Genomic DNA, 21159 nt, shown 5'->3' with positions numbered 1-21159 from the left:
ACTCAGCTTGGAGCATCAGTTTCATTTCATGTTCACACTTTGCTTTATTTTTCACGGAAAAAACATTGCAGCTGAACTGATCCCAGAAGAGATTTTTTAGGTAAGTGAAATGAAACATCTTCATATTGCTGGCTAATATAAACAGCTTCAGACAAGCACTATAGCACAGGACCGTGCAGGACTTTGTGCTGGGCATGGGAGGCAAATGAAACAAGGGCACCCATTGGTTTAATTCACAGCTTATCATACATGCATAGAAAATGCCCAGTGTTAATGCAACACTAAATAGAAAATACCTGAGCTGAGAATGTGCATTCAGTGCCGTAAAAACTCCCCCTTCCTGATTTCCTCCATTACTGCATATCTTTCACACTGAATGGTTTCAGATCTTGAGACAAAATGTAATATTAGACAAAGGGAATCTGAGTAAATATTTAAATGATTGTTTCATTGATTTAATGAAAAAAGTTATCAAACAATGAAACGTTGAATGAAAAAGTAATTGCCCCCTTAAATTGAATAACTGGTCTGACAGCAATAATTGCAACAAAGCACTTTCTGTAATTTGATATCATAGATTGCCCTCACGACGTCTGAAATGAACTTCTATATATCAACCTAGATTTGTGTGTAGTGTTAACTATATTGACCACATCTGCATTCATTTCTAGTCTTTTTTTTCCCCCATCATCTCAATGAACTCCTCACTTCCCTTAGGTGCTGTTTGGTTTGAGCTTATTTCAGAATACTGCATTTTCTGTTTGTGGTTTGGCCTTATTCTTAATGTTGCATCTTCAGTGGCCCAGCTACAGTATTTACTCGAAACGCCCATCGAGACAACAGCAACATTTTAAATGTATTTTTCTATAGATCCATTTACTTGCACTTGCTGAAGCTTTCGTCTCCTCATGATTGAAAGCTAATCACAATTTGCAAGGACTCTACAGATTTCTGTACTTTTGTGATGCAACATGTCTTTTCTTGTTATTAGTCTGGTTTGGCACCATTGCTCAAAAACCAGGCGAGTTGTTTTAGATCACACCATCTGCTAAATGAATGTAGTCTCAACGTTTTCAGACAGGCAAAGAATTACTTTCAGTTTACTTTTCTTGGAAGGGAATTACCTGGTTTCTTTTACATCTCCAACCTCACATTTCTAAATTTTGTACAAGGTGCTTTGACTCTTCTTGCTGTAACTCTGTGATATTACAAAGGTTCAAAGAAGGGAAACCTGATTGATTCCATGTATAAAACATAAAAGCCATGAGGACTTAAGATTTGATTGAGGCTTTTAAAATCATTAAAGGAATTAACAAATTGAGCTACAGGTGATTCTTCAGGGTGAGTTTGTTTAGCACAACAAGAGAGCATAAATGGAAATTGGCAAAGGATAAATTCTTCACAGATATTACAAAGTCTTTTTTCACACAGAGTGGTCACTGTGTGGAGAAGCATGCCAGGACATGTAGTGGAGGCAGAAACACTGGGGGGTTTTCAGGCTTGATAATGTTAGATACTATCTAGCTTTTAGGCAAACTAAGCAGTAGGTACACTTTAGTGTTTGGTAAAGGTGTGTGTTGTGTTGTGTTGTGTTGTGTTGTGTTGTGTTGTGTTGTGTTGTGTTGTGTTGTGTTGTGTTGTGTTGTGTTGTGTTGTGTTGTGTTGTGTTGTGTTGTGTTGTGTTGTGTTGTGTTGTGTTGTGTTGTGTTGTGTTGTGTTGTGTTGTCCAGAGGAATGCCCCAGTTGCAGAAGTGATTGTGGGCAGAACGATAAGTTCTGCAGAGAACGTGTCCCAGGTAAGCCTATCATTCACCCAGCTTGCTGAACTAGTCAAAGCAGTAGCAATTTCAACTTAACAGTTTAGATAGTTTCCCGAAAGGGTAAATTAAGTAATGTATTCACCAACATAAAAGACAATGACAGTTCCCTTCTAATTTAGGTTTATTTTGCAGTATTGCTCAATTTTGCTGACAATATGCAAAATGTCTTCCTTGTTTTTTTCCATCATTCAACTTGCTGTTTTTTGAAAAATATTTTTTTGCGAATGTTTTATGTTTCAAATGAAGACACGGTAATCATAATTGAACATTTATAGGATGTCCATAACATCTTCAGCTAACTGCTACAGCACTGGTTGTGTTTAACTGAAGCTGGCTGCTGTGACTATACAGTATTTGGCTGTAGCAATCTGCCTACATTGTGACTGCTGTTCTGATTGCTTTTTGTCCCAGTGTTAGACTCTGACCAACAGGAAACACCTGAGCACCCAGTCAGTGAGAGCCACCCCTACTCTAATAGGCACAGCCACACTGACGACCACAGCCACTATACTGGCCACACCCACTCAGATAACCACACCCACCATACGGGCCATACTCACTATGATGACCACACCTCCTCTGATGACCACAGCCACTCCAGCCAGCCTGGGACTGGCTGTTTATTTCAATCGCCCATGCATTAACTCAAGCCCCAGACTGTGGTTTCCGAGGTGATCAGGGGTGTTCATATGCAGCGAACCTCCCTGCCAAGTGCAATGCCCCAATAATGCCATACTCAGATCTGGCAGGACGGGGGAATGAACCCCAGTCCTCTGTGTGCAACTGCAATGAACGAAAGTGTGATGCCCTGTGCCTGTCAGGCTTCAGAACAACAAACCCAATAGCGAGACCACAGAAGTTCAAGTTAAAGTCTTTATTAACTTTGAGGCAGAGTAGACAAGCCAGAGTCAAGAACCAAGAGTTCTTAAACGATACTCCAAGCAGGGGTCCGATAGCCAGACAAACAGATGCAACAAAAACAATAAGATAGTCCAAACTAGCGGATGAACAGAATCGAAAACCAAAAACACAAACCAATAAATCAAAGGGAATCCAAACACAGCAGGTCAAAGATGAACAGAAGGGTAATCCAGGAATCAGAAGTCGAAAGCCTAACAGGTCAATAAACAGGTAATCAGACAGTAAAAAACACTGAAAAGTATCGCGGAAGCACATGACAATCTGGCAAATACTACAAAAAATAGACAGGTGTATATAGGGAGATAACAAGAGGAAACAAGAATCTGGTGAGTATAACAATCAGGAAGTGGAACACAGGTGATAGGGAATGACCTGACTGACTGACTTCTAGAAGCACAGAGGCAAAAATTCTGAGGACTTACAAAATACAGATGCAGAAAACACAGATCATAACAGCGGCACTGAGATGCTTAGCTATGTCTTATATGATGCTTAGCTGAGCCACTAGTGCTTAGCTGTGCACCATCACAGTGCTTTAAAGAAATTCCATCCATCCATCCATCTTCTATCTTAACCCACTTATCCTAAACAGGGTCGCAGGGGGGCTGGAGCCTATCATACATTGGGCGAAAGGCAGGAACACACCCTGGACAGGTCACCAGTCCATCGCAGGGCACACACACGATTCACTCACACACTCATACCCACAGGCAATTTAGACTCTCCAATCAGCCTAACCTGCATGTCTTTGGACTGTGGGAGGAAACGCACATGAACACGGGGAGGACATGCAAACTCCACAAAGAGAGGCCACGGCCGACTGGGATTATGAACCCAGGACCTCCTTGCTGTGAGGTGGCAGTGCTACCCACTGCACCATCCATGCCGCCCTGCTTTAAAGAAACAGTTTTTTAAAATGACACATTTTACTTGGGTGAATGTTTAGGGTTTGGGACCCTTCCTTGGACCTCATATACCAGGGCGTGTGACTGTGGTCTGTCTTTGACCATCTCAGGTGCAGATTCTGAGAATCGGGAGGAGACCACAGACAACCGATCCAGTGTGGGCACAGAACCAGCACCAGAGAACACATCCTCATGCCTGGCCCAGTCCCAACCCTCCTCTGCTGGCCCAGCTAAGTCAGATGAAAATAGATGTTCAGCAGATACTGAAAACATGGATGGGACCAAGAGTCAGGACACCAAAGACACTGTGTGTATTGCACATGAAGAACAGAAGGTGAGATTTGACAAATCTCAGAGCCAAACTCCATTTCTGTAGGTCAGAATGTCCAGTTGTTTAATTCCAGTCCTGGAGGGCGAAATTAAAAAAGGGTTTTTTGTAAGGTCTTGTAGGCATCATGTGAAGGCCTTGCAAACAAGCAATCAGTGACTTAAATTACGCATTTGCTAAAAACACAAAAAACCAGGAAACACTTCCATCCAAGATTTGGGTTTCAGATCTCTGCTCTAGAGCCATTCCTAGAGTCACATTCAGACACACCCAGAAGTCTTGCCTGAAAGCTTGTGATTGGACAGCCTCTATGACTGACAGGTCCTAGCTGCCTTATTCAACTAAGCAGGACTTAACCTAACCACTTCCTGGAATACTGTCTCGTATTCATATTAATAAAGAAGTCAATTAATTAAAATATTGTGTAAAACAAAAACAGAACACTTGCAAATTATGAAAACACTGTCTGTGATGTTTTTCATTGCAGGAAACTGAAGACTCAGAGCAGAGTGCGAGTGTGTCTGAAGATGACATAAGTGAAGGTGAGGACCCCAAGCAGAAGAGGAGGGAGACCTCCTGGGAAACCAAGTAGGAAGAGGTGCTGGTAGGCCAGTGGGAGGTGCTCTTCCCTCTGGACCAAGCAGAAATCCAATGTCCCAGCACAGTGATAGGGCACAATGTAGGAGGAGGGGTCCTGGCCCTGGACAAATTCACCAAAAAAAGAGACTTCCTCGATCTGACTAATTGTCCTCGATACTTCTTCTCCTCTTTATTTCCAACAACTTATCACGTACTCAGAACGGGGGATCCAATAGCGAGACCACAATGGAAGTTCTTTAGAAAATAAGCTCTTTATTTTCTCAGGGTAGGCTGGTACAGCCAGGGTCAATAGCCAGCAAACAGTTATAGCAGGGATAAGGCAGTTCGTAAGCGATAGTCCAGGCAAAGGGTCTCCAGCAAACATATGAATTGAGGATAATGCAAAGTCGCGGTCACAGGAAATGGGTCGAAAACAAACAGGCTAATTAAACAGAAACACGATCCAGAAACGAAAGTCCATGAACAGAAATAGGTTGAAAAACTGTGGGTCAGAACAAGACAGAAAGAATAAGCTAAACTCGATGATCAGGAACGAAACAGGTCAAAACAGGTATCAATACGAAAACGCTGGTGAGTATGGAATAAACACATAACAATCTGGCAACTAACTAAACAATCAGGAAGTGAAACAGGTGAAACCAATGAATGAAGTGACAGGGAGACTACGGTGTGCACGGAGGTAACAAAAAGGCTAACAACATTGGGAGAATACAGAACATGAAAAACACAAAACCTAACACAACTTCCATTTCCCATGTTCCCACAGGTGGAGAATTGTCACAGTGGTTGAAAAGAGGAGCCAGTAACATATTCAGGGGTGCTGAACAAAGGATTGCTCCACTGCGCAGGTGGATAAGTGCCAAACAGAGCGTAATCCAAACAGGCAAGAGTTCAAAACCAGGTAGGCAGTCCAGAAGCAGGGCAGAGGTGCAGAGTCCACAAAACAAGAGAAGAGTCCAGAGAAGCAGGCAGGGGTCATCAACAAGAAATCCAGAAAACTAAAACTGCAAAAAAAACAGGGAGAATGCTACAAGGGTAAAGGCTCATGAACAGGGGTAAAGGAATACAAGGGCTCGGGACTCGAAAACAGGATAAGACAAACTAGCAAGGTGCAACTGAGAAAGACAGGTATAAATACACAGGGGAATGAGACAAACTAGGCGGGGCATGGGAGTGAGGGCGGTCTAACAAATAAACATCAGGTGAGACACATGGAAGGGCAATAATACAATGATGAGGGAGGAACAAAAACGTGGGACTGGATTCACGTAGACACACATGTGATACAAACGGCTCCAGACTAGGGAGTAGACAATTGCACAGAGTAAAGGAATGTAGAGATAGCGGAGAGCAGGTGCGAACACTTCACTGAATCGAGGCAAGCAATTTAGGGATAGAACAGGGAGGCGGAGTTCTGGATCAGTATTGCAATAGAGGTAGAGTTAGTCTGTTAGTTACGTGATTACATTACAAATACCCAAAACTAGTGAATGTTGGTTTGATAGTTAGACGAACATATTACTGCATTAATCCTGTGTTAGTTGGGATTAGTATATTAGTGCTATCTACAAACATGAAATGGAGAGAAAGCAGGAAATAAGAACAGCGAGACAGAAGGAATTGTGGGAAACCGGAAAATTCCAAAACCACCCAAATAGTGAAGCACGCAGACAGGGGACTCGGGATCAAACATAAAACCAGACATGAATATGAAAAATAATACATTTACAAAAATACCAAAGAAACTAACAGACAAAAATCAGGATCATAATAGAATATGAAATAGAGTTTCCATGTCACCTACCTAGTGACAGCCAGGGTCTATTGCTCTAGCAGCAGTGATTTTTAAGGCTGTAATGAACTTAATAAGAGAATACATTTCTGTGACCTCTTATTAAAAACAGGTACAGATTCTGAGAATCGGGAGGAGACCACAGATAACCGATCCAGTCTGGGCACAGAACCAGCACCAGAGAACACATCCTCATGCCTGGCCCAATCCCAACCGTCCTCTGCTGACCCAGCTAAGAGATGTTCAGCAGATACTGATAACATGGATGGGACCTTGAGTAAGGACACTGCACACGAGGAGGAGGAGGTGAGATTTGACAAACCTCTGAGTCAAACTCCAGTTCTGCAGGCCACAATATCCAGTTGTTTAACTCCAGTCCTGGAGGGCCAAATTAAAAAAGGGCTTGTGTAGGCCTTGCAAACAAGGATTGTCATCTTTCCAAGTAATCATTGACTTAAATTACGCACTTGCTAAACACACCAAAAACCAGGAAACACTGCAGCTTAATTGGACAGCCTCTATGACTGACAGGTTGCAGCTGCATTATTCAACTAAGCAGCACGTAATTAAAATATGTATAAAAATATTGTATAAAACAAATACCAACAAAGGGCTTGCAAAATGTGAAAAAAACTGTCTGTGATGTTTTTCATTGCAGGAAACTGAAGACTCTAAAGATGAGACCATCAGTAAAGGTGAGGACCCCAAGCAGAAGAGGAGGGAGACCTCCTGGGAAACCAAGTAGGAAGAGGTGCTGGTAGGCCAATGGGAGGTGCTCTGACACATGTGTATCCTAGTGTGCTGACCACACCCACTCTTAAAACCACACCCACTGTGCTGACCACACCCACTCTTATAACCACACCCACTGTGCTGGCCACACCCACTCGTATAACCACACCCACTGTGCTGACCACACCCACTCTTATAACCACACCCACTTCAGCCAACCTGAGTTGATGCTGTTTATTTCAATAGCCCATGCATTAACTCGAGCCCCAGACTATGATTCTGAGGTGATCAGGAGCACTTGTATGCAGCGAACCTCCCCACCAAGTCCCTCCTTCGGAGCAGCGGCTCAATTATGCCATACTCAAATCTGGCAGGACTGGTCCTCTGTGTGCAACTGCAACGAACGAAAGTGTGATGTTCTCTAGTTTACAAAAAAATCCATCTATTATCTTAACCAGCTTATCCTTAGCAGGGTCACAGGGGGGCCGGAGCCTATCCCAGCATACATTGGGTGAAAGGCAGGAATACACCCTGGACAGATCGCCAGTCCATCGCAGGGCACACACACGATTCACTCACACACTCAAACCCACAGGCAATTTAGACTCTCGAATCAGCCTAACCTGCATATCTTTGGACTGTGGGAGGAAACCCACACCAACACGGGGAGAACATGCAAACTCCACAAAGAGAGGCCCCGGTCGACTAGATTACGAACACAGGACCTCCTTGCTGTGAGGTGGCAGTGCTTCCCACTGCACCATCCGTACCGCCCTGCTTTAAAGAAACAGTTTTTTAAAATTACACATTTTACTTTGGGTGGATGTTAAGGTTTGGGACCCTTCCTTGGACCTTATATGCCAGTGCGTGTGACTGTGGTCTGTCTTTGAGCATCTCAGGTGCAGATTCTGAGAATCGAGAGGAGACCACAGACAACAGATCCAGTGTGGGCACAGAACCAGCACCAGAGAACACATCCTCATGCCTGGCCCAGTCCCAACCCTCCGCTGCTGACCCAGCTAAGAGATGTTCAGCAGATACTGATAACATGGATGGGACCTTGAGTAAGGACACTGCACACGAGGAGGAAGAGGTGAGATTTGACAAAACTCTCAGTCAAACTCCAGTTCTGCAGGCCACAATGTCCAGTTGTTTAACTCCAGTCCTGGAGGGCCAAATTAAAAAAGGGCTTTGTGTAGGCCTTGCAAACAAGGATTGTGATCTTTCCAAGCAATTACATACAATCCTTGATCACTCCCTACTCCCCAGCTAGACCACTCCGGTCTGCCAGCTCTGGTCGCCTTACGGTTCCCTCTCTACGTGCACCTGGCGGTCGAGCTGCACGTTCACGCCTGTTTTCCGTTCTGGTTCCTCAGTGGTGGAATGACTTGCCTACCACTGTCAGAACAGCAGAATCCCTCCCCCTATTTCGACGCAGACTCAAAACCCACCTTTTCAAACTCTACCTTAGTCCTCCCTCCTGATTTCCCCTGCCCCTCCTTTCTGATATCCCTATCCTTGTCTAACCCCCCCCAAAAAAAAAAAAAAAAAAAAATGCACTTCTGATGACAACTATGTTTAGAACAGCATTTCCTGTGTATTTTGCTAGTTTCTGGATGTGATGCTCTGACTTATGGTAGAACCTATGCACTTGTAAATCGCTTTGGATTAAAAGCGTCTGCCAAATGACTAAAATGTAAATGTAAATGTTTCATTGCAGGAAACTGAAAACTCAGAGCAGAGTGTGAGTGTGTCTGAAGATGAGACCACCAGTAAAGGTGAGGACCCGAAGCAGAAGAGGAGAGAGACCAGGAGACCTCCTGGGAAACTAAGTAGGAAGAGGTGCTGATAGGCCAGTGGGAGGTGCTGTTCCCTCTGGACCAAGCAGAAATCCAATGTCCCAGCACAGTGACAGGGCACAGTGTAGGAGGAGGGGTCCTGGCCCTGGACAAATTCACCAAAAAAATTACTTCCTCCATCTGACTAATTGTCCTCGATACTTATTCTCCTCTATATTTCCAACAATTTATCAGGCACTCAGAACAGGGGATCCAATAGTGAGACCACAATAGAAGTTCCTTAGAATATACGGTCTTTATTTTCTCAGGGCAGGTTGGTGCAGCGAGGGTCAAACAGTTATAGCAGGGATAAGGCAGTTTGTAAGCGATAGTCCAGGCAAAGGGTCTCCAGCAAACATATGAATTGAGGATAATTTACATTAACATTTTTGTCATTTGGCTGACGCTTTTAATCCAAAGCGACTTACAAGTGCATAGGTTCTACCATAAGTCAAAGCATCACACCCAGAACTAGGAAAATACACATGGAATGCTGTTCTAAACATAGTCGTCATCATCAGTGCAAATTTTTTTTTTTGGGGGGGGATATCAGATAGGAGGGGTGGGGGAAATCAGGAGGGAGGACTAAGGTAGAGTTTGAAAAGGTGGGTTTTGAGTCTGCGTCGAAATAGGGGGAGGGATTCTGCTGTCCTGACAGCGGTAGGCAAGTCATTCCACCACTGAGGAACCAGAACGGAAAACAGGCGTGAACGTGCAGCTCGACCGCCAGGTGCACGTAGAGAGGGAACCACAAGGCGACCAGAGCTGGCAGACCGGAGTGGTCTAGCTGGGGAGTAGGGAGTGATCAAGGATTGTATGTAAGGTGGGGCAGTCCCCTTAGCAGCCTGAAATGCCAACACTAGGGCCTTGAAACGGATGTGTGCGGCAACAGGAAGCCAGTGGAGGCCAATGAGAAGCGGGGTGACATGAGCCGACCTGGGCTGACTGGTGATCAGGCGGGCTGCAGCATTCTGGACCAGCTGGAGGGGCTTGATGGCACACGCTGGGAGACCGGCTAGGAGGGAGTTGCAGTAATCCAGGCGGGAAATGACAAGCGCCTGGACTAGGAGCTGGGTGGCTTTCTCCGTCAGGAGATGACGGATATAGCGTATATCATACAGAAAGAACCTGCAGGTTCTGGCAGTGGAGGATACTTGTGGAGCCAGGGTGAGGCAGTTATCAAGAGTCACCCCAAGATTCTTTGCCGTACGGGAGGAGGAAACTACAAAGTCCTCAACAGTCAGTGAGAGGTCGATTGACGGAGAGGACTTAGCAGGGATGTAGAGAAGCTCAGTTTTGGCAAGGTTGAGCTTCAGGTGGTGGGAAGTCATCCACGCAGAGATATCAGCCAAGCAGGCAGAGATCCGTGTGGTGACTTGGGTGTCGGGGGGAAGGAAAAAAAGAGTTGGGTGTCATCAGCGTAAGAATGATAAGAAAAGCCATGGGAAGAGATAACAGAACCAAGAGACATAGTGTATAGCGAGAAGAGGAGAGGCCGAAGAACTGAGCCCTGCGGGACTCCAGTTTGTAGGGGGTGAGGGTCGGAGACTGAGCCCCTCCAAGTCACCTGGTAGGAGCGACCAGAGAGGTAGGAGGAAAACCAAGCGAGTGCAGACCCTGTGACACCCATCCCAGACAGCGATGAGAGCAGAATCTCATGGTTGACTGTATCGAAGGCGGCCGACAGGCCGAGGAAGATGAGGACAGAGGAGAGGGATTTGGCTTTAGCAGAGTGGAGTGCCTCAGTGACCGCGAGCAGGACGGTCTCAGTGGAGTGGCCACTCTTGAAGCCAGACTGGTTGGGGTCATGGAGATTGTTCTGGAGAAGATAATTGGACAGTTGGGAGCAGACCGCCCGTTCCAGAGTTTTAGCGAGAAAGGGAAGAAGAGAGACAGGCCGGTAGTTGTTCAGGGCGGAGGGGTCAAGAGTAGGTTTTTTGAGCAGGGGAGTGACTCTGGCCCTCTTCAGGGAAGAGGGCATGATGCCAGAAGAGAGGGAGGTGTTGATTAGAGAGGAGAGAAAAGGGAGAATGTCATCGGATAAAGATTGTAGGAGGGGAGAGGGGATGGGGTCAAGAGGACAGGTGGTCGGGCGGTGGGATGTAAGGAGTTTCAATGTGTCGCCGTCAGAGAGGGGAGAAAAGGAGGCTAGGGAGTTGGGGAAGGTAGGAGGGTCAGCGGCTAGGGGGGTGTCATTGACTGGTGAGGAGCTGAGGAGGATGTCCATCTCATCCAAGAAGCTCCCCAGAGGACCCGGGGGGCGATCAACAACAATAATAAAGTAACAGAAACCGCATGAAATTCAAAAGAGGAGAAGGCGAAGGATGAGGAAAAGACACTAGATCTCCATGAGGATGAGATTAGGAGACCTGTGCCACCTCCTCTGCCAGAGGTTCTGGGTGTGTGGGAAAAAGAGAAGGCAGAGGAAAGGGCAGCCGGGGTGGCTGTGTTCTCTGGTGTGAGCCACGTTTCAGTTAAAGCAAGAAAGTCAAGGTTGAGGTGGGAGGCATAGGCAGATATGAAGAGATCAATACCAGTGGATCTGGGAGGGAAGAAGGTTTGAGATATTCTGCCCATGTTGGCGGGAGGCGAACCTCCTACCTGACTGGGACCTGGGGAGAGGAGAGAGGACAGGGATGGGAAGGAAACACATGGAGGGAACTAGGGAGGACAAGAGGAATACTACGTAGTGAAATGAGGGCAGGCAGCAAAAACGAAAACACTCATCAGGCTCTCAGACAGCCTGGGTGGACACCCGTAGATAGACACCCCCGACTTTGTACGCCAGCGACTTCGTATGCTGAGGCAAGTAGCCGAGGCTGCTGCACACAGCTGCCGCTGGTGCGCTACACAACTGCTTCAATAACACTGACGCTGAATACAGAAAATGCTACCAACCCACTGCAGAACACGAATGCACACTGAAGTGAGTTCAGGTGTGCCAGTAATTATACCCTAAGCAGGGTGCCAACTATTGGCTCCTCCTACAACAATAGCTGTGGCCTGCCAGCCAGTAAAAATAATAGCCTAACTTAATAGCCTAGCTCACCTGAGAGAAACAAACACCTAACCCAGTTTCACTGTAATCTAAATAAACACCACTTGTATTTGCTAACAAACAAACAAATACACAGCAGAACACTATAATGACAACTAAACTGAATTAGAAACAGCAAACAAACGAATGATACTGAACTAATCCAGGAGAAAAAGCTACCAACCCACTGCAGAACACTAATGCAAACTGAAGTGACTTCAGCTGTGCCAGTAATTATACCCTAAGCAGGGTGCAAACTATTGGCTCCTCCTACAACAAAAGCTGTGGCCTGCCAGCCAGTAAAAACAATAGCCTAACTTAATAGCCTAGCTCACCTGAGAGAAACAAACACCTAACCCAGTTTCACTGTAATCTAAATAAACACCACTTGTATTTGCTAACAAACAAACAAATACACAGCAGAACACTATAATGACAACTAAACTGAATAAGAAACAGCAAACAAACAAATGATACTTAACTAATCCAGGAGAAAATGCTACCAACCCACTGCAGAACACAAATTGAAAGAATAGTCGCAGTCACAGGTGATGGGTCGAAAACAAACAGGTTAATTAAACAGAAACACGATCCAGAAACGAAAGTCAATAAACAGAAACAGGTCAAAAAACTACGGGTCAGAACAAGACAGAAGGAATAAGCTAAACTCGATGGTCGGGGACAAAACAGGTCAAAACAGGCATCAATACGAAAACACTGGAGAGTATGGAATAAACACATAACAATCTGGCAACTAACTGTGCAAACAAAGGGGTTTTTATACAAAGGTAACGAGAGCGAATGGGAATCAGGTGGGGAAACAATCAGGAAGTTAAACAGGTGAGACCAATGAATGAAGTGACAGGGAGACTACGGTGTGCACGGAAGTAACAAAAACACAAAAACGCTAACATCATTGGGAGAATACAGAACATGAAAAACACAAAACCTAACACAACTTCCCTTTCCCATGTTCCCACATGTGGAGAATTGTCACAGTGGTGGAAAAGAGGAGCCAGTAACATATTCAGGGGTGCTGGACAAAGAATTGGTTCACTGCGCAGGTGGATAAGTGCCAAATAGAGCGTAATCCAAACAGGAAAGAGTTCAAAACCAGGTAGGCAGTCCAGAAGCAGGGCAGAGGTGCAGAGTCCACAAAACAAGAGAAGAGTCCAGAGAAGCAGGCAGGGGTCATCAAAAAAAAAAAAAAAAAAAAAAAAAAACAGGGACAGAATGCAACAAGGGCAACGGCTTGGGAACAAGGAGGCTAGAACAGGGGTAAAGGAATACAAGGGCTCGGGACTCGAAAACAGGATAAGACGAACTAGCAAGGTGCAACTGAGAAGGACAGGTATAAATACACAGGGGAATGAGACAAACTAGGTGGGGCATGGGAGTGAGGGCGGTCTAACAAATAAACATCAGGCGAGACACATGGAAGGGCAATAATACAATGATGAGGGAGGAACAAAAACACGGGATTGGATTCACGTAGACACACATGTGATACAAACGGCTCCAGACTAGGGAGTAGACACAATTGCACAGAGTTAAGGAATGTAGAGATAGCGGAGAGCAGGTGCAAACACTTCGCTGAATCGAGGCAAGCAATTTAGGGATAGAACAGGGAGGCGGAGTTATGGAGCAGTATTGCAATAGAGGTAGAGTAAGTCTGTTAGTTACGTGATTACATTACAAATACCCAAAACTAGTGAATGTTAGTTTGATAGTTAGACGAACATATTAGTGCATTAATCCTGTGTTAGTTGGGATTAGTATATTAGTGCTATCTACAAACATGAAATGGAGAGAAAGCAGGCAGTGAGAGACAGAAGGAATCGTGGGAAACCGGAAAATTCCAAAACCACCCAAATAGTGAAGCACGCAGACAGGGGACTCGGGATCAGAAAACATTCAGACACAGACATCACAGGGGAAGACAAGTGCAAAGACTAATGAATGCAAACATAAAACCAGACATGAATATGAAAAATAATACATTTACAAAAATACCAAAGAAACTAACTGAAAAAAATCAGGATCATAATAGAATAATGAGTTTCCATGTCACCTACCTAGTGATAGCCAGGGTCTATTGCTCTAGCAGCAGTGATTTTAAAGGCGGTAATGAACGTAATTAGAGAATACATTTCTGTGACCTCTTGTTAAAGGTGCACGGTTAAGGCATCAGACTTTGGTTCAACACACCAGGAGTCCAGCAAGGGTGGAGGGAGGGACTCGGCAGGCAGGATCACTGCATACAAGCGTCTCTGAACACCTCAGAATCAAGGTCCAGGGCTAGAGATGAATTGATGATGAACAGGGTACAATAACTAGCCATAGCATCACTCAGGAGTACGAAACATTCACTCTGCCAAGAACATTTTTTGATGTGCAAGTATATGTATGATTTTATTACTGTTCTACTGTGCATATGTACTAATGCAGCTTCCATCCCCAATGACAGGAACCAGTCTGAAGGAGCTGCTGAGAGACCTGGGACTGGAACACCACCTGAAGAACAAGCTGACTCTGAGCCAGGTGCTGCAGATTGATGGAGAGACTTTATCTGATGAAAGCATCCAGTCTCTGAAAGATCTGCCATGGTGTTTCCTGAGGAAGCTGATGATGGTGAATGTGTCCTTTCGTAGAATGAGCTGCTCCTCAGAACAGGACACAGAGCCCCAAAACATGGATAGTTTACTGAGCACTGAGGACAATCCACAGGACCACAGCAACACAGTCAACCCCCTTGACCTCATAACTGCTGTATTTCTGTGCTCAGATGGCTTTCTCCAGCAGGAGATGGCTTTGAAAATGTCCATGTGCCAGGTCTCTGTGCCTCTGCTGCTTCCTACATGTGATACCCAGCAGTGCACTTTAATGCTGTGGGCCATGAGGGATATTGTGAAAAAGTACAAGCCACACTCTGTGGATAACCCAAGAGGGTTTGTGGAGGAGAGCATTGTTCTGTCTGATCTCCCCATGGTCTCTTTTGTGAGGCTGGGAAACTGCAGCATGTCCAAGTCTCACATTCTGAACCAAGTCCTCAGCAACCCTCAGCAGTACCAGGGCACCTTTGTTCACAAAAACATGGAGTGTGGTGACACCCCAAGGAGGATTTCCAATGGGCTGGTGGAAATCAGCTGGTATCTGCCCAGTGGGAACAAAAAAATTGACATCTTCTCTGAGCCTCTGGCTATAGCTAACCTCCGTGGGGACCTCAGAGACTTTGGAACTCAGTATGCTTTCCTCTGCCGCACATCTACTGCTATATTTGTGTTTTGCGATGACTTTGAGTTTGAACAAAGATTTCTGGACTCTAAGCAATTTAAGACTCATTGGATTTTGATCACCAATTCACAGAGCCAGAGCTTCAATGAGGATGACTTCAGGAGATGTGTTTCTGAGAGAAAACCCAGTAACATCATCAAAAAGCATCAGCGGATGAATGATGCAGAATTCAATAAAAAACTGTGTTCGGCTATCCGTGGAATTGTAAAGGGAAACATTAAAATGAGCATTGAAAGGATGTCTGATCTTACCCATGATTTAGGGATCCGTGTTGATGAAGAATACATCCACTGTAAGAGCGGCAAGCTTAAGGCTGATGAAATCACACGAGGAATATCTGACATATCGAGCTTCAAGAAGAAAGAATTGCCCTTGCAAGGCACTGCATGGAAACAGCTGGCCAAACTGGAGAAGGAACAGTGCAGGTTAAAAAATGCTGGGGAGAAAAACATAGAAGTTTACAAGAATGAGCTTGCAGATCAGAGGCAGGAGCTCAGAGAACAGCAGAGAGCTCACAGCATCTCCGATCCTATGTCCCGTTTCATCTCTGCGATGTGCAATTCCACAGAGGAGTGCAAGTATTTCCTCAAGTGGATGAGGATTAATCTGGATAATCTGTCACGCACACACCTTCCACCTCTTCGGGCAATGTACCAGGAACAGTGTCAGAGTTCCTCAGAAAATAAGGAGCTCATTGCTAAGTTGGACAGGGAGATCTCCAGCTGCTCCTTGGGGACGGAGCACTTCCTGAGGGAAATGGGTCAGCTGTACGAGTCGGCCTGCTCACTCCCTGAAGCCCTCACCCCAGAGATGAAGCGCCTGCCACGTCTCTGTGCTGAGCTGCTACAGGAGGGCTTTCCTCTGGAGCTGGTGGATGGAGACTCAAGCAATATTCCTCTGGAGTGGATGACTCAGGTTCTGAAAGAACTCCATGATCTAACAAGGAATAAATTTAAGATCCGGGTGGTCACTGTACTGGGGGTACAGAGCACTGGGAAGTCCACCCTCCTGAACACCATGTTCGGGGTCCAGTTTGCTGTCAGCAGTGGAAGGTGCACCAGAGGGGCCTTCATGCTCCTCATCAGAGTGAAAGAGGATTTTAAAGTGCGGCTTGGGTGTGATTACATCATGATTATTGACACTGAAGGTTTGAAGGCACCACAGTTGGCACAGCTGGATGACAGTTATGAGCATGATAATGAACTGGCCACTCTGGTGGTGGGGCTGAGTGACATCACAGTCATCAACATCGCCATGGAGAATTCCATGGAAATGAACGATATCCTGCAGATTGTGGTGCACGCCTTCCTGCGCATGAAAGAAGTTGGGAGGAAACCCTGCTGTCAGTTTGTGCACCAGAATGTGCCAGACATCTCTGCCCATGACAGTAACATGAGAGACAGGAAGCTTCTGCTGGAGAAGCTGAATGAGATGACTCAAGCAGCAGCTAAGATGGAAAAGAAGGGAAACAACAAAACATTTACTGATGTCATGGAGTATGATCAAGAGAGAAACACCTGGTACATCCCTGGGCTCTGGAATGGGTACCCTCCCATGGCACCTATCAGTGTTGGCTACAGTGAGTCTGTGGATCTTTTCAAGAGGAGTGTGATTGAGAAGTTTATGGAACAAAAATCTGGAAACAGCTCAGCACACACAATCATTGAGTTCATTGAATGGACCAAGAGCTTATGGCAAGCAGTGAAGTATGAGAACTTCATTTTCAGTTTCCGCAACAGCCTTGTGGCTGAAGCTTATGCTCAGCTTTGCACTGAGTTCAACCAATGGGATTGGGCCTTCAGGAAGAACATGTACTCCTGGCTAATGGAAGCTGAGACAAAGGTGTCAAACTTTGGCACAGAAGCAGAATTTAAGAATTTGGATGAGTTACTGAACCGCCTGAAAACTCAGGCCTTGGAAGAACTGATGAAAGGGGAAACGCTCATTTTGTCCAACCTGACTGAATTCTACAAGAGGCAAGAGGGACATGTTCACTTGGTAGTGAAGTACAAGGAAGACTTGAACAACACAGCCAAAAGCATCAGGACGGAGACACAGAACTCTGTGAAAAACAAGCTTGAGGCAGCGGTGGAGATCAGAAAGGGTATGTTCAGGTTAGAGAGCATCAAGAACAATCAAACAGCCACAATGGAGAAAAAGGTGCAGGGGCTGATTGAGAAATGCAGGAAAAGTAAAGATCTGTCTGATCAACAGCTGGAGGATGAATTTGAGAAGATGTGGGATGAGACTGTAGCAGAGCTGCGCTTTCCTGGCATGGAAGAACGAGACATTGTGCAAGACATCTCCCACCAACTGTGGATTAACTTAGAGATGAAAGGCAGCTCAGTACGTGAAATACTGTCAAAAGTGAGCAACTTGTCTGAATATGGACGAGAGCCATTCAAAGTGAAAAGTAAACATTTGGGATTAAAACAATGGTTTTGTAATGTATCCTTAGGAAAGGAACCGAAGGAGTTCCAGCAGGTAGTTGATCACATCATTGAGCAGAGCAAGCAGTTTGTTGATATGAAAGTGAGAACAAGATCTGATTACCATAAAACATACACAATAGAGTTGCTTTTCGAGGTAGACGGAATCCTGGACAGGCATAGGAATCTGGAAACAACTGCTGAATTTCAGGCCAAGCTGAAAATCCACATCTGTGGACATGCAGCACGGGAGTTTAAAAAAATGCACCTGGCTTTCATCCAAGCAAATGATCCTCGTCACTGTCTGGAACAGTTCAAGCAACAGTACAACACAGACTTTAAGGACCTGTTCAACAAAAGAGACCAGTGTCAGCAGAAAGCCAATGATTTCACTGTTAACTGTCTTCAACCTGCGGTGAAGGAATACATCACCAAATCTCTGGGCCCTGAACTTGTGGAAGAAATGTTGGCAGGGCAGAGAGCCATTGATTTCAGCACTCGATCCTTCTTCCAGTTCTCAGTCCTTGAGCAGCTGCTTAAGGGTGATAACTTTTGGGACTTTTTGAGATACATAAATAATTACGAGACTTTTGTACATGACTGGATATTGAAGCGGATGGTGAAGCAGTTCTCAGAGGGAGATACCCTCAGGAACATTGAGATTAACCGCCTGAAGGTGATGGTTAGCAGAATAAAAAAAGCCATTAAGACCTCACAGATGAAGGCAGCTGAACAGGCAGCAAGAAGGGGTGAGGAGGCCCAGAACATTCAGCAGTTCATTCAGGATATCTGTACTGACCTAGCGAAGGAGCTTATCATCCCCAAAGACCCCCTCAGCGCAGTCCTGGCCTTAAACTCTGCCAAACCAGATGAATTTTCCCGGTGTCTGGAGGTGCTTGTGGATGAAATGGAGAAGGTCTTTACCGCAGAGTTTCAGAAAGGTGGGGATGTGAGGGCCAGGCTGACCTCACTGCCCTTTCAGCCACAGAAGGAGCTGTTTAACAGGGTGTTTGGCTGTGGGAAGCGGTGTCCCTTCTGCAAGACCCCCTGTGAAGCTGGTGGCAAGAGCCACACAGAGCACTTTGCTTCCATTCACCGTTCTCAGGGGATTGGGGGATGGAGATATCGTGAATCGCATATATTAGTGAGCAATATCTGCTCCAGCGATGTTGCCAGTGAGAGATGCTTCATCTTGACTGCAACAGGGGAGGAACGGCATCCATACAAGGACTATCGGAACATTTTCCCTGACTGGTGCATCCAGCCTGACACCAGCATCCAGGCCTCAGACTACTGGAAGTACATCTTCAGCAAGTTTAACAAGCAGTTTGCAGAGGTATATAAAGCCAAACTTGCTGATATTCCCCCCCAATGGAGATGTATAACCCAGGAACAAGCCACACAAAGTCTGAAGGAATACTTCTCGATTAAAACAGTAAGAGATTAAATTGAATGGATTACACAGCCCCTGTTTCAGTAGGGTTGAAAAGGCATCCTCTGAGTGGCATTAATATCAAATAATCTACTCACAGGTTTGACTCATAATAGTTAAGCAAAAAAGAGCCCCAGCCAAGTTGAATGGCATGAACAAACAACAAGTTTTATATAATACAAATAAAGCACTCATCATTTTAAAAGGGGACAGTTGAATTCAATCATCACTGATGTTTGGAAAGAGTGAGAATTCCTGATCACTGATAGAGACACTGCTGAATTCCTGCAGCCTCCCCTGAATCTTTTCTGGTTCTGTGAGAGATAATACCATCAGCAGCTCATTGTACTGATAAAATCATATTCATACTATCAAGTGAAATTGCCTCTATCATTAACTATGCAGCATTTATCTGTACAAATCCTGCCTGTGAATCATCATGGCTGATATCTGTCCATTGTTCCATTCATTAGGATGGTAAATAGGCTGTGATATTTTAACAGTTTAACAGAGTTCATTTCATATTGTCACCTCCACATTAAAGAAGATTTTTTTTTACAAAAATCCAAAATATGTGTTCTATCTCGTTAATCATTCTTATAATTAAAGCTTATAACCTTCATGTGTCATTGGCAATTATCAACTTTACATCACTGCTTGCTCAGGTGTTCATTATTTACTGCCTTGTTGATCTGTTATATGTTAGATAATTATCACTCTGTGTTATATGTTATATGTCACTATTATGACAATATTTTTCCATTTAGAAAACTTAATTGAACCTTTGTTTTGCGTCTTTGTTAAACGAATGAATTTCTCCAGACCCATTCGCATTCTCACATTAAAAATAAACTTTTAATTAGATTTTAACACAATGAACTGTATTTTGCTCTGCCTTGAACTGGGCTGAAAGTGAAATTTTTCTCAAATGTAAATTGCAAAAACTGAAATCTCATTTTGTTTTTGAATGGTTCAATGTATGCAATCTATGCACTGTGTCTATTGAATGATTTGTTTTGAGTGGTTCAATCTATGCACTGTGTCTATTGAATGATTTGTTTTGAGTGGTTCAATCTTTGCACTATTGTGTCTATTCTGCAATATATTCAGATATATATAAATGCCATACTTTCAATGCGCCAATGGCGGCCTGGCCCCTCCCACCTTGCTCATAGGCCCCGACCAGTTTCTGTACATTCGATCTTTGTTAAAAAAAAAAAAGAAAAAAAAAATTATAATGTAACGGGGTACGTAGTTCTAATGGAACGGCACAGAAAAATTTTGCTGTTAAAGCTACAATAGGTCATTTCAGACTCTTTAACGGTCAAGAGAGGAATTGCAACAATAAACACCCTCAAACCACTGTTTATCCTTTCCACAGTCTATGAATATAAGGTGTATAAGTATTAAGTCTTATTACAGTTCAGTGTTTATGAAAGCTGACATTGACAAACGCAACAGAGCCTGCTGTCTTTTCGTAGTGTTCTAAGAAAATGTTGACTGTACACAACACTATTTATATTTTTTGTCTTGAAGTTTAACTGACCAACTATATTATGAGCATGCTACTTATTTGGCTATGTAACTAGCAGGCTATATAACTAAGATATGATAGTCTACCACAAATGATGCAACTGTCACTTAAAATATGAGACAAATAAAGGTTTTAGCTAAACACGCATGATTGAAGACATAAAAGAATGCGCAGCTGCCCAAATTGCTCTCCAGACAAGCGATCACTGAAACTCTGTATACTATTGCTTATTTCCAGCTTGGCATTAGGGAGTTGGGTGGAGGAGAGGTCTGGTCTGGGAGACAGGACTTGGTCAATTACTCCTAAACAATCGTGTGGTTCTCCGTCATCTGCTGTGGGGAGAAGAGTAGCAGGGTTTAATACAGTGCATCGTTTGACTTTAAAATTTGGTAGTGATAGCAAAACATGTTGGTAGTGCAGCATTCTTGCTGGTGAGAAGTGAGCTCTCTGTTGTTTCAACAGGATGTTCAGACACTGCATGGGGCAGCCAGAGCAGC

General features: G+C 44.6%; 1 protein-coding gene across 1 annotated transcript; it reads left to right on the top strand.

The window, feature by feature from the left end:
- The first annotated feature begins 7393 nt into the window (after positions 1-7393).
- On the top strand, positions 7394-20492 carry LOC133141401 (interferon-induced very large GTPase 1-like). Its single transcript, XM_061261930.1, has 3 exons — positions 7394-8191; positions 8819-8876; positions 14441-20492. Exons 1-3 carry the CDS (start codon positions 7922-7924, stop codon positions 19141-19143), a joined length of 5031 nt encoding a protein of 1676 aa, XP_061117914.1. The 5' UTR covers positions 7394-7921; the 3' UTR covers positions 19144-20492.
- Positions 20493-21159: the final 667 nt, after the last annotated feature.

This window comes from Conger conger, chromosome 12 (assembly GCF_963514075.1).
Source record: "Conger conger chromosome 12, fConCon1.1, whole genome shotgun sequence".
Taxonomy (NCBI): domain Eukaryota; kingdom Metazoa; phylum Chordata; class Actinopteri; order Anguilliformes; family Congridae; genus Conger; species Conger conger.
Note: the sequence above shows the minus strand (reverse complement) of the source record. Positions and strands in the feature narration are given on the sequence as shown.